The sequence below is a fragment of the Microcaecilia unicolor genome, chromosome 6 (genome assembly GCF_901765095.1).
Source record: "Microcaecilia unicolor chromosome 6, aMicUni1.1, whole genome shotgun sequence".
Classification (NCBI taxonomy): Eukaryota; Metazoa; Chordata; class Amphibia; order Gymnophiona; family Siphonopidae; genus Microcaecilia; species Microcaecilia unicolor.
In genome coordinates this window covers 292733579-292748240 of record NC_044036.1, presented here as the reverse complement: position 1 = coordinate 292748240, position 14662 = coordinate 292733579, and the positions used below count along the sequence as shown (strand labels likewise).

Sequence of the window (14662 nt, the reverse complement as noted above, 5' to 3'; positions counted from 1 at the left end):
AACTAAACAAATTCTCTGTAACCTTGGAGGATGTAATGGGTCAGTTCAGCAAGCTGAAGAGTAGTAAATCACCGGGACCTGATGGTATTCATCCCAGAGTATTAATAGAACTAAAAAATGAACTTGCGGAGCTACTGTTAGAAATATGCAATCTGTCCCTAAAATCGAGTGTAGTACCGGAAGACTGGAGGGTAGCCAATGTTACTCCGATTTTTAAGAAGGGTTCCAGAGGAGATCCGGGAAATTATAGACCGGTGAGTCTGACGTCGGTGCCGGGCAAGATGGTGGAGGCTATTATTAAGAATAAAATTGCAGAGCATATACAAAAACATGGACTGATGAGACAAAGTCAGCACGGATTTAGTGAAGGGAAGTCTTGCCTCACCAATCTAATGCATTTTTTTGAGGGGGTAAGCAAACATGTGGACAATGGGGAGCCGGTTGATATTGTATATCTGAATTTTCAGAAGGCGTTTGACAAAGTGCCGCACGAAAGACTCCTGAAGAAATTGCAGAGTCATGGAATCGGAGGTAGGGTATTATTATGGATTAAGAACTGGTTGAAAGATAGGAAGCAGAGAGTAGGATTGCGTGGCCAGTATTCTCAGTGGAGGAGGGTAGTTAGTGGGGTCCCGCAGGGGTCTGTGCTGGGTCCGTTGCTTTTTAATGTATTTATAAATGACCTAGAGATGGGAATAACTAGTGAGGTAATTAAATTCGCCGATGACACAAAATTATTCAGGGTCGTCAAGTCGCAGGAGGAATGTGAACGATTACAGGAGGACCTTGCGAGACTGGGAGAATGGGCGTGCAAGTGGCAGATGAAGTTCAATGTTGACAAGTGCAAAGTGATGCATGTGGGTAAGAGGAACCCGAATTATAGCTACGTCTTGCAAGGTTCCGCGTTAGGAGTTACGGATCAAGAAAGGGATCTGGGTGTCGTCGTCGATGATACGCTGAAACCTTCTGCTCAGTGTGCTGCTGCGGCTAGGAAAGCGAATAGAATGTTGGGTGTTATTAGGAAGGGTATGGAGTCCAGGTGTGCGGATGTTATAATGCCGTTGTATCGCTCCATGGTGCGACCGCACCTGGAGTATTGTGTTCAGTACTGGTCTCCGTATCTCAAAAAAGATATAGTAGAATTGGAAAAGGTACAGCGAAGGGCGACGAAAATGATAGTGGGGATGGGACGACTTTCCTATGAAGAGAGGCTGAGAAGGCTAGGGCTTTTCAGCTTGGAGAAGAGACGGCTGAGGGGAGATATGATAGAAGTGTATAAAATAATGAGTGGAATGGATCGGGTGGATGTGAAGCGACTGTTCACGCTATCCAAAAATACTAGGACTAGAGGGCATGAGTTGAAGCTACAGTGTGGTAAATTTAAAACGAATCGGAGAAAATTTTTCTTCACCCAACGTGTAATTAGACTCTGGAATTCGTTGCCGGAGAACGTGGTACGGGCGGTTAGCTTGACGGAGTTTAAAAAGGGGTTAGATAGATTCCTAAAGGACAAGTCCATAGACCGCTATTAAATGGACTTGGAAAAATTCCGCATTTTTAGGTATAACTTGTCTGGAATGTTTTTACGTTTGGGGAGCGTGCCAGGTGCCCTTGACCTGGATTGGCCACTGTCGGTGACAGGATGCTGGGCTAGATGGACCTTTGGTCTTTCCCAGTATGGCACTACTTATGTACTTATGTACTTATGCTTGCAAAATGCCGATTCCTGGGCCGACGCGGACTTCGACCCACATGTGAGAACAAGTAGCCTGCCTGTCCTTGATCCACGGTAATAGCAACACTAATTAAAATTACTGTGGATGTGGGAACAAAACTTTTTACTGCACTGGGGGAAAGGTAAAAAGCTTTGTTCCTGCTGTTAATAAATAAATAAATCCTCTCCTCCCTGCAGGTGTCACTTACACTTTCCTGCAGCCAGCAGCGATTCACTTTCCTGCAGCCGGCAGCCCAGCTCCAGGCTTTCCTCCTGCTTCGTCCTGCCCTTTCTACTAAAACTTCCTGTTTAGTGTCAAAACAGGAAGTTGCAGTAGAGAGGGAGGGACACAGCAGGAGGACGGCCATGGAGCCAGCCTGTGTGAATCGCTGCCGGCTGCAGGAAAGCGCTGGAATATGGCTAACTTCATATGTCACGACTGGGTGACAGACGGAATCTTTTTCCTCGTGCAGTGGAGGCATGGCTTTGCCTAAATTCTCACAGAAAAACAGAGAGGGGTTCGCATCTTACCCTTGTGTGTGGCGACTGATCTCTTGATATTTGGTCCTCTCCACTCCATTTTTTTGTTTTGCCTAACTTCTTTCATCGCTCTCTGCAATTCTGCAAAGTTTTTTCTACATGCGTAAAATGCTGGATATCAGGGCTGTGCACAGCATGGGTTAAATTAAAGTCTCTGTAGTCTGGATTTAAGATGTTGGTGCCTGTAAGCATGACCAAAAAGGGATCGTACAGCACGTGAATTCAGGTTCCGATCACAGAGTAAGTGAATTCAGGTTCCTGTTTAGGGAACAAGATAAAGGCCGTATTCCACGGAGTCTTCTACCAGGACACCTTGTTTAGTCCTGCTCTTTGGTGCTTTCAAATCCCCGGCACCCTAGACAGCTGCTGATATTGCCAATGCCTACCATCCCCACCTGCTTGTCTATGGTTCCCTCCTGTCCAGAAGTAGCGAATAGGCATTTTCAAACTCCAACACTAAATATTCATCGGGCATGTTTGCATACATTTTGAGAACTATGTAAAATTTTCATAGCTTGGCTTTATGGGAAATCAAAGCTATTTATTCCCAGGAGAGTCAAGGTTGTGCAATTTTGTTCCAGTTGCTTACATCAAACTCAGAAATAGTCTTATAAATCAAAATAAAACATAACATTACAGCTTCTGAAAACTAGTCAAGAAATAGATTCAGTGCATGCTAGAGAGGTGAAATTCCTTGATGGAATCAAGGACTGCTTTATCAAGCGGCTGGTTCAGCAGCCAAAGAGAAATAATTCTAGACCTAGTCCTTAGTGGAGCGAATGATCTGGTGCAGGAGGTAATGGTGCTGGGGCCTCCTGATAACAGTGATCATAACATGATCAGATTTGATATAAGCTCTGGAGTAAGTACACACAGGAAATCCAATACGTTAATGTTTAACTTTCAAAAAGGAGACCATGATAAAATGAGAACGGTGAACCCCCCCCCCCCCCCAACTTAGAGTAGCAGCTGCGAAGGTCAAAAATTTACATCAGGCGTGGATGCTGTTCAAAAATACCATCCTGGAAGCCCAGGCCAAATATATTCCGTGTATTAAAAAAGGAGGAAGGAACACCAAACGACAGCTGGCACGGTTAAAAAGTGAGGTGAAGAAAGCTATTAGAGCTAAAAGAAAATCCTTCAGAACATGGAAGAAGGATCCGAATGAAAATAATAGGAAACTGCATAAAGAATGGCACGTCAAATACAAAGCGCTGATAAGGAAGGCAAAGAGAGACTTTGAAAAGATGACTGCGTAGGAGGCAAAAATGCATAGTAAAAACTTTTTTTTTTAGGTATAGTAAAAGCAAGAAGCTGGCAAAAGAATCGGTTGGACCACTAGATGACAGAGGGGTAAAAGGGGCATTCAGGGAAGACAAGGCCATAGCGGAGAGATTAAATTAATTCTTTGCTTCAGTTTTCACCGAGGAAGATGTGGGAGAGATACCGGGGCCAGAAAATCTATTCAATGCTGACAAATCAAAGAGACACTGAATTAAATCTCTGTAAACCTGGACGATGTAATAGGGCAATTTGACAAATTGAAGAGTAGCAAATGCCAGGACTAGATGGTACACATCCCAGAGTATTGATGGACTTGAAAAATGAACTTGCAGAACCATTGTTAGTAATATGTAATTTATCTTTAAAATCAAGCATGGTACAGGAAGACTGGAGGGTGGCCAATGTAACGCCGATTTTTTAAACGGGTTCCAGAGGTGATCCGAGAAATTACAGACCGGTGAGCCTGACGTCAGTGCTGGGCAAAATGGTAGAGACTACTATAAAGAACAAAATTACACAGCATATTCAAAAGCATGGATTAATGAGACAAAGCCAACATGGATTTAGTGAAGGGAAATCCTGCCTCACCAATCTACAACATTTCTTTGAAGGGGAGAACAAACATGTGGATAAAGGTGAGCCAGTCAACATTGTATATCTGGATTTTCAAAAGGCATCTGACAAAGTACCTCATGAAAGACTCCAGAGGAAATTGGAAAGTCATGGGATAGGAAGTAGTGTTCTATTGTGGATTAAAAACTGGTTAAAGGACAGAAAACAGAGAGCAGTGTTAAATGGTCAGTATTCTCAATGGAGACAGGTAGATAGTGGGGTTCCCCAGGGGTCTGTGTTGGGATCGTTTTTTTTAAAACATTATTTACAAATGATCTAGATTTGGGAATAACTAGTGAGGTAATTAAATTTGCTGACGACACAAAGTTATTCAAAGTTGTTAAATTGCAAGAGGATTGAGAAAAATTGCAAGACGACCTTATGAGACTGGAAGACTGGGCATCCAAATGGCAGATGATGTTTAATGTGAGCAAATGCAAAGTGATGCATGTGGGAAAGAGGAACCCGAACTATAGCTACATGATGCAAGGTTCCATGTTAGGGGTCACCGACCAGGAAAAGGATCTAGGAGTCATCATTGATGATACTTTGAAACCCTCTGCTCAGTGTGCTGCGGTTATGAAAGCAAACAGAAAGGTATTATTAGGAAAGGAATGGAAAATAAAAACGAGGATGTTAAAATGCCTTTGTTTCACTCCATGGTGTAACCGAACCTTGAATACTATGTGCAATTCTGGTCACTGCATCTCAAAAAAGATAAACTGGAATTATAAAAGGTACAGAGAAGGGCAAAGAAAATGATAAAGGGGATGGGATGACTTCCCTATGAGGAAAGGCTGAAACAGCTAGGGCTCGTCAGTTTGGAGAAAAGATGGCTGAGGGGAGATATGACTGAGGTATTGTTTATATGGGACATGCAGGTCATGAACCATAAAATAACTTTACAACAGTAACTGAGAATTATGAGCAAAGCTAGGCCTCTGTGAACAGGCTATGAACAGGTTAAGAGTCACCAAGAAGCTAAATAATAAGAATTACACAGAATGTGAATCTCATGTCAGCTTGCCCTTCTGTTGGAGAGACAGGCAGATATGGAGTCATAACAGAGATATGTGTGGCAGGAGAATACTGTACATGAATGTAATAACGTAAGGGGAAATTTGCTGCTGACCATGAAAGCAGATAATGAAGAGACACAACTTTGGTTGCTGGGAAGATGGTTTTTGCAAAGTACATAAGTACATAAGTAATGCCATACTGGGAAAAGACCAAGGGTCCATCGAGCCCAGCATCTTGTCAACAACAGCGGCCAATCCAGGCCAAGGGCACCTGGCAAGCTTCCCAAACGTACAAACATTCTATACATGTTATTCCTGGAATTGTGGATGTTTCCCAAGTCCATTTAGTAGCGGTTTATGGACTTGTCCTTTAGGAAACCGTCCAACCCCTTTTTAAACTCTGCTAAGCTAACCACCTTCACCACTTTCTCCGGCAACGAATTCCAGAGTTTAATTATACATTGGGTGAAGAAAAATGTTCTCCAATTTGTTTTAAATTTACTACACTGTAGTTTCATCGCATGCCCCCTAGTCCTAGTATTTTTGGAAAGCGTGAACAGACGCTTCACATCCACCTGTTCCACTCATTATTTTATATACCTCTATCATGTCTCCTCTCAGCCGTCTCTTCTCCAAGCTGAATAGCCCTAGCCTCCTTAATCTTTCTTCATAGGGAAGTCGTCCCATCCCCGCTATCATTTTAGTCGCCATTCGCTGCACCTTTTCCAATTCTACTATATCTTTCTTGAGATGCGACGACCAGAATTGAACACAATACTCAAGGTGCGGTCGCACCATGGAGCGATACAATGGCATTATAACATCTTCACCCCTGTTTTCCATACCTTTCCTAATAATACCCAACATTCTATTCGCTTTCCTAGTCGCAGCAGCACACTGAGCAGAAGGTTTCAGCGTATTATCGACGACGACACCCAGATCCCTTTCTTGGTCCGTAACTCCTAACGTGGAACCTTGCATGACGTAGCTATAATTCGGGTTCTTTTTTCCCACATGCATCACCTTGCACTTGCTCACATTAAACGTCATCTGCCATTTAGCCGCCCAGTCTCCCAGTCTCGTAAGGTCCTCTTGTAATTTTTCACAATCCTGTCGCGATTTAACAACTTTAAATACCTTTGTGTCATCAGCAAATTTAATTACCTCGCTAGTTACTCCCATCTCTAAATCATTTATAAATATATTAAAAAGCAGCGGTCCTAGCACAGACCCCTGAGGAACCCCACTAACTACCCTTTCTCCATTGTGAATACTGACCATTTAACCCCACTCTCTGTTTCCTATCCTTCAACCAGTTTTTAATCCACAATAGGACATTTCCTCCTATCCCATGACCCTTCAATTTCCTCTGTAGCCTTTCATGAGGTACCTTGTCAAACGCCTTTTGAAAATCCAGATACACAATATCAACCAGCTCCCCTTTGTCCACATGTTTGTTTACTCCTTCAAAGAATTGAAGTAAATTGGTCAGGCAAGATTTCCCCACACAAAAGCCGTGCTGACTTGGTCTCAGTAATCCATGTCCTCGGATGTGCTCTGTAATTTTGTTTTTAATAATAGCCTCTACCATTTTCCCCGGCACTGACATCAGACTCACCGGTCTATAATTTCCCGGATCTCCCCTGGAGCCTTTTTTAAAAATCGGCGGATAACCTTACTGACCTTACTTATGATAAGCAAATATGTTATAAAGAACTTTGCTTCTGTAAGATAGAATTTACTAGAATATGCTGGAATATGTTAAGATATGCTGACTTTGTACTTCCAATACTAGCCTATGAGAGAAAAGGTTATAAAAGGAGAATCATGGACAGAGGCAATCAGAGAGCTAACGTTAGAGGTCATATTTGTGTCCCGGTTGCTGTCTCATATGAGAATTAATTAATTATATTACGTATTCTAATTGTAGTCCTGATTGGTAAGTGTAATAAACAATTACTGATTATTCTCATATTACTATAGCCTTCTATGTCTTTCTGTCTCTCCACCTGGTGGCATTAGGACCATAATCCCTGGAGTGCTGGACATTCCAGGTTACAGGTAACTAGTACCTTTATACCTGGGAGAGGGCAGAAAGCGACTGGAGTGGAATGGGTAGATGTGAATTTGTTTACTCTTTCCAAAAATACTAGGACTAGGGGGCACACAATGAAGCTACAAAGTAGTAAATTTAAAACAAATCGGAGAAAATATTTCTTCACTCAACATGTAATTAAACTCTGGAATTCGTTGCCAGAGAATGTAGTAAAAGCAGTTAGCTTAGTGGGGTTTAATAAAGGTTTGGATAGCTTCCTAGAAGAAAAGTCCATAAGCTGGATTGGCCACTGTTGGAAACAGGATACTGGGTTGATGGACCTTCAGTCTGTCCCAGTATGAAACACTTGTGTACTTATGTAAGTGATATTATTTCCAGAGCTGCCAAGGGGGCCTAATATTTGAGAGTGAGATTTCAAGTCACATGCCTAACCCCATCCCACTCTACCCAACCTCCGACCCACACCCCATCCTAGCCCCATCTACTCCGCCTCCTGGCTCCACTCTCTGGCTCACCAAAATTCTGTAGGTCACAGCACCAACAAGCCAATTTCTCCTCTGGGACTGGAGAGAAAGGAGAGGTGCTGGCTGGGCCCATGGGAGGAAGGGGAGCTTGAGGGAAAGAAAAGAGGTGCAGGCTAGACACATGGGAGGAGGAGGGGGCTGGAGAGGGACTAGAGGAAAGGAGAGAGGTGATGGCTAGACTCATGGGATGTGGAGGTGGGCTGGAGGGAAGGGAAACAGATGCTGGACCAAGGGGATGAAGGAACTGGAAATCAACCCACGGTGGGAAGGAGAAAGGGGAAGTGGGCAGGCAGGTGAGTCAGAAAATGGAATGGGTGGGGGAAGAGAGGGAGAGAAGAGAGACATATTGTTGAGGAAGATAGGGAAGAAGCTGGACATGGGGAGGTAACAGAAACAGAGGAGAAATGATGTGCATGGGTGTGGGGGGGGGGCAACATCAGACACAGTAAGGAGATGTTGTTTGACACACGGGGAAAGGATAGAGAGGTGATGATGGTTGCAGGGATATGAACACAGGGGAGATACTGGTCAGGGAAGTAAAGGAATACAGAAGGGAGATGCTGAACATGGGGAACAATAGGGACACAGAAATGGAAGATGGATGATGGACATGGAGAGAGAAGAGATGTCAAATGGAAAGGAGAACTTGATAAGTCAGTTAAGAGAAGGCAGAGGGAAGCAGAAACCAGAGCCCGAGACCAACATGATTTAAAAAAATACAATGACCAGACAACAAAAGGTAGAAAAAAATATATTTTTATATTTTGTAATTACAGTATGTCAGATTTGAAATGGGCATCTTGCCAGAGCTAGTGTCAGACATGGCTGGGGCCCAGGGCAAAAATTTGGGAGGGGACCCCAAAGCCCACTACCAGGCTGCACTTTGTTCTGCTTTCATCAGGCTTGGGGCTCTCTTTGGTCATGAAGGCATCATATTTCAGCCACAAAATGAGGTGCCAATGCACAAAGGTTGCCATTAAATATGGCAGCCCCGGGTGAACTTACCAAGTCGCAAACAGCGACCTGATGCACAAAGGGGATGGCATGCAAATTTGGAAATTTAACGGCAACCTTTGTGCATCAGCCGTTAAATTTCCGTCAACCTTTGTGCATCAGCAGTTAAATTTCCATGCATCTCATTTGCATGCCATCCTCTTTGTGCATTAGTCACGGTTTGTGACTCAGTAAGTGCCTAGCACATGCACAGAAAAGTGCTGTCAAATTCAAATCATCACTACACCACTACAGAGTTTTTTTGAGTTGTGCAGGGGGAGGGCTTCATAGGGGGGTCCACTGGAGTCCAGTGGACTTCCTCTTGAGCCCCCCCCCTCGTACAACTCAAAAAACTCCGTGATGGTCTAGTAACTCCTCCCCTCCACTTCCAGAAAATCCCAAACCCTCCCAACCTCCCCCTGTGCCCAAAATATCCCTGGTGGGCCAGTGGACCCCCTCTTGAGCTATAACCAATCTAAAGCAAACACTGCAAGCATGGTAAGCTTTGTTCATCTCCCCCTGAATGGGTAAAAGTGAAAGAACTGTTATGCTGCAGACACACTGGACAGTGTTCAAAAGTGCATTTCATCGAAGAGACAGCAAACAAAAACATGAACGGTCCAGTCTGCCCAATAGTCATGCTCATTATCAATTCATGATTAAAATCAATGAGTGCGGGGGAGGAAGTGACGTCATCGAGCCGTATGGACGCTTAAGAGTACAGCTCCTGCTTCCCACGGCAAAAACGAGCGATCCTCACGCGGAAAAAACGTCTGGAGAGCCGAAATACAGGCTAAATTGAGCCCAGATAAAGAACTGCAGCAGCGTATGAGCTCCGCTCGAGCGCTACAAGACCTTCCGCGGTTTGCTTACACCGGAGGCGCGGCGGAGCAAAAAAACAAGATGGCGGAGGCTCGGAAGACGAAAGAGCCCACGAGCGGAGAAAGCCCCAGATCCCCAAAAAATCAGCCGGAACAACTGAAATGCACGGAAGCAGAGGGAGAGGAAGTCCCAAACTTACAATCATGGCTGCAAAATATCAGCGCAGACCTAAATGCCCTATGAGCAGAGGTGGCGACGCTCGGGGCCGATTTAAGAGGGGAAATTCGGGAGCTGGGCTCGCGCCTAGAGGATACAGAGGCACAAGTGGAGGCTCATAGCGAAACGCTGGGCGCAATGGACCACCAGATGACAGAAATGCAGGGTGAGCATCAACAATTGCTGGAAAAAATTGAAGACTTGGAAAATAGGGGCCGTCGTAACAATTTAAGATTTCGGGGCCTCCCTGAGACGCCAGCATACCAAGAATGTGAGCAGGTGATTCAAAGACTGGTCAGTGACCTATTAACAGCACATGGCGATACGGTGGAACCAGAAGCAGTACAACTGGAGAGGGCACAGACATCAAGGGCCTGAAAGGTGGGGGAGTTGAAACTAAGATCTTATTATTTGCAGATGACATCTTGCTTACCATAAAAGATCCTGTAATAGCTTTCCCGATCATAGGGAATGAAATAAAGACATATGGGGCTGTCTCCGGATTCAAAATCAATTTTGAGAAGTCAGAAGCTCTTGACGTGAACTTAAACAGTACCATCCTAAAAGAGTTGAAAGAGCAGTTTCCATATAGATGGGCCAGCAAGTACATTAGGTATCTAGGGGTTAACATACCACGCCGCCTGGAAGATATCTTTAACACTAACTTCCCTAATAAAGTGCAGGACTTGTTCCAGGAGCTAGAGCGTTGGGAAGGCTTGAATTTATCCTGGATAGGTAGGATTAATGCTTTAAAAATAGTAGTCCTTCCAAAGCTCCTGTACCTATTTATGGCCCTTCTAATATCTATTCTAGACTCCTTCTTTCGGGGTCTACAGGGTAGAGTATTCTCTTTTATTTGGAGGAAGAGACCACCACGGGTACGGCGGGAGACAATGTATCAGTTTAGAGACAGAGGGGGCATGGGGGTGCCCTTCTTTCGCAACTATTACTATGCAGCTCACCTGTGCATTTTGGCAATTTGGCTACAAGATACAAGGAAAATTTGGACCTGTATAGAGCAGAGCTGGCTAGATCCATATCCACTCCGGGCAATACCCTGGCTACCGATACATAAGCTTAAGGAAATAACTAAAAAGAGCCCTTCAATTATCCAGTGGCCACTCACTATTTGGTGTAAGATTAGGGAACAATTTTTTCCGGAGCGAATATACTTTAACCACACATACTTAAGATTTGCCCTGCATTTTGGCCCAGGTAGAATAGACACAGCATACAAGGAATGGGAGAACATGGGCCTCTGTGAGCTGGGACAAATGCATGAACAAGGCCAGACACCATCATTCCAAACACTTTGCCAGGAACATGAGCTTTCCCCGCTGCAAGCATTCCAAAACTGCCAGGCAAAAGATTTTATTAGCCGTAGAGCGGCGGAGGAACTCAGTCTGGAAGAAACACAATTGGAAAAAGGATTGACGGGAGGAGGAGGGAGAGGGGGTGTTTCCAGGCTCTATAAAGTGCTACTAGCCCGTACCTATCTGGTAGAGTACTATACACATAGATGGGAAACAGCACTTGGGACCTCATACGACCCCAAGCAATGGGCATTGGCCTTCCGATCATTGCTTAGAGTCTCAGTATCCAGCGCTATGGTAGAAAACGGGCACAAAATCTTATATAGCTGGTACTACACTCCCAGCCGCCTGGTTAAAATGTATAATTCGGGTTCGGCCCTATGTTGGAGGGACTGCGGGATGGAGGGGGATATGTATCATATTTGGTGGTCCTGTACTCATGCAGCTCGATACTGGAAAAAGATATTGGACTTTGTAAAATCAGTGACAACCATTCAATATCAGATGAGAATGGACTACTGTCTTCTACATTTTAGACCGCCAACAGTCAAAAAGCATGTTCACCAGTTTGCCACACAGGTGTTTGTAGCGGGCAAGCTGGTATTGGCGGCAGCCTGGAAGAAACCTCAGTTACCAGATCTGCCAGCTGTACTGGAAAAACTGAATTACATCCAGTTGATGTCTAAACTCACCGCAATGCGCAAAGGACAATTGGCACACCACATGAAGATATGGGACCTTTATAACACTTGGCTATCTGCAAGTGTGAACATATAGAACCAACTAAACAGACACTCTAAGGGGTGGGGGGGAATAGGGAGGGAGGGCAGATGGGGTTTATATCTTGCTTAGCAATCGTTGTTTAGAATCACAACGAAGTAAGAATACCAAAGTTGTATTAATCTACTGTGAAATTTGACCTATTGCTATTGGTGTTAATTGTATAAAACTGTATAAATAAAAAATTGAAAAAAAAAAAGTGCATTTCATCCACTGGAAACATGCAGAAAACTGTCATCACTGTGTCTCATGAGAAAATCATTTTGTTCTATACATTTTCTTTAATTAAAGTACTTAAGCCACAAATTTGGGTGGGGCACCCGAGGGGATATCATAAGAAAATGAAATCAACCACGAAATTTCCACAAAGCACTGCATAAATATTTTCCTGAAGCATAACACATATTCACCACATACATATGAGCAAATTATATAGACACAGATAAAACTACCTACCGTAACTCAAGGCAGGACCGCTAATCATACAAGCTTGTATTTTATTGCTGGTCAAGTTCATAACCCATAAGCGAGCTCTTCTAAAACTACATCACACCTAAAAATATGCATAATGCAAGCCAGTTCGAACTTGTACAGTAGGTATGCTCGGGAGTAGAGTTTGGGAAGAGTAGCAATTTAAACATATATTTTATAAAACGTGCATATTGAACATGCAAACATGTACATCTGCCCTTCAATCTAGGCACGATTTATGTTTGCATTTTATAAAAACAGATAGGTGCCTATGGGGCTCATTTTCAAAAGAGAAAAACATTTAAAAAGTGGCATAAAGCAGAATTCGAACGTTTTGCTTGCCAAAACATTCAAATTGCTATTTTACAGTACATTCAAATCACAAGAGGGCATATTGGGGGGGGGGGGGGGGGGGGAGTGTTAAGGGCGGGATATGGGCATTTCTAATATTTGGATGTTTTTCTGCCATAATGGAACAAAACAAAATCATCCAGGACTAAAACTAAGTTTTAAGCAAAACCTGTTTTAATAACGAATCAGCCACAAAACGTGCTCTAAATGACCAGATGACCACTGGAGGAATAAAGGAATGATCCCCCCCCCTTACTCCCTCAGTGGTCACTGACCCTCTCCAACCCCCAAAGATGTGAAAGAAACAGTACATACTAGCCTCTATGACAGCCTCAGATGTTATGGCCAGTCCTATTAGTGCAGCAAGCAGGTCCCTGGAGTAGCCTAGTGGTCGGTGCAGTGCACTGTGGAGAAGGGGGGGGGACGGACCCAGGACCATAATCCACTCTAGCTGTTACACTTGTGGTGGAAAGTGTCAGCCTCCCAAAACTCACCAAAAGCCTACTGTACCCACACATAGGTGATACCTGCAGACATAAGGGCTACTGTAGTGGTGTAAAGTTAGGTACAGTAAGTTTTTGGTGGGTTTTTGAGGGCTCACCATACAATATAAGGGGGTAAAGGTAAGATGTGTACCTGGGACTTTTTATGTGAAGCCCACTGCAGTGCCTCCTAGGGTGCCCCACTGCTCTGCTGGAATGTCTGTGTGGCCAGTCTGCTGGAATGCTGGCTCCTTCTACATCCCAATGGCTTGATTTTGTGCATTTTTCACTTGGACTTTTTTTTTTTTTCAAAAATGGTCCAAAAAGATAGGCGAACTGAGTACTGCAATGTTTAGCAAATGGCCATTTTCAAAACAAAAAATAAATGTTATGCTGTTTCGAAAATCACTATACTCACCACTTGAATTTTGAATGTTTTGAGCAAAGCGTCCAAAGTCGGATTTAAACGTCATATTGAAATAGCTTAGCAGTGGTAGTGATGATTATTAGATCGAGGATTTTAGTTGTTCCAAGCTTGAAGACTGTAAGTTTGTTCCATTGAATGTTTTGATTCGAATACTGATACTTTGTATCTCTTTCTCATTTGTGCAGTTCACATTTGTGGGTTAGAGGATAGCTACTACGAGCATTTAGTGTGATGGGGTGGGAAACTTGTAATATTTGATGACGGATTATTTTTCCCTTTTCACTTCTGCTGTATGCTCTTCATGTGTATCTTTGTGTATACATTAGATTGGATGTACTCTTTTCTATGGTCAATTAAAAAAACTGTTAAAAGTAAAGGATATTCTGGAACATAAGCATACCATCCTATTGTACTAAAAAAGCAAATATGCAATTTAGAACAAACAATAGAGATGAAAAAAAACCCCATCACGTAGCGCTTTAGAAATGTCAAGTAGTAGTAGTAGTAGTAAAATGCCCCTAAGGCAGCCACACCTGCATGCATTCCCTTAGCACTTTTAAGCCATAAAACATCAGCTGCTCCATATTCTATTCTCAGCATCACCAACTTCTTCAACACTACAGAAAAATACCTTCATCTGGGGAATTTGTCCAGTGTGCCTGTACTGCCCCTCCCCAAAATGGAGAAGAGAAGCCAAGTACATGTCTGATCCACCTGCCTTTCTGGGATTTCTTCCTATACTCACTTGAAGAGTTTTGTCAAACCATCTGTTCCCTGTGTTCCAGCGGCTGCCCCCACCATGCAGCATTTGTGCTGCCACACGGCTCCTGTACAGCTCATCCGAGACCCGTGGCATAGGAGCATCTAGGCAGACAGTGAAGATACTTTTCTGGATTGTCTTCACTGACTCTTTATTTGTTTTATCTGGAGAAAGGAAGAGAGGAAATGAACCACAAACATTAAGGGTATTCAAGAAATCCTGAAATAAGTGCATAACAGCCCCAGTTTCTAAGTGGCAAGGAGAAAACCAAATATTAACTGTTTCAGGAAATAAACTG

At 43.5% G+C, this 14662-nt stretch overlaps 1 protein-coding gene across 1 annotated transcript in view; it reads right to left on the bottom strand.

The window, feature by feature from the left end:
• Positions 1 to 14662, bottom strand: part of CRAT (carnitine O-acetyltransferase) — a 123454-nt gene that overhangs the window by 59978 nt on the left and 48814 nt on the right. The window contains exon 6 of the mRNA XM_030206841.1: positions 14350 to 14528. Within this exon, the coding sequence (XP_030062701.1) occupies positions 14350 to 14528 (179 nt within the window). The remainder of the gene's footprint in view (positions 1 to 14349; positions 14529 to 14662) is intronic.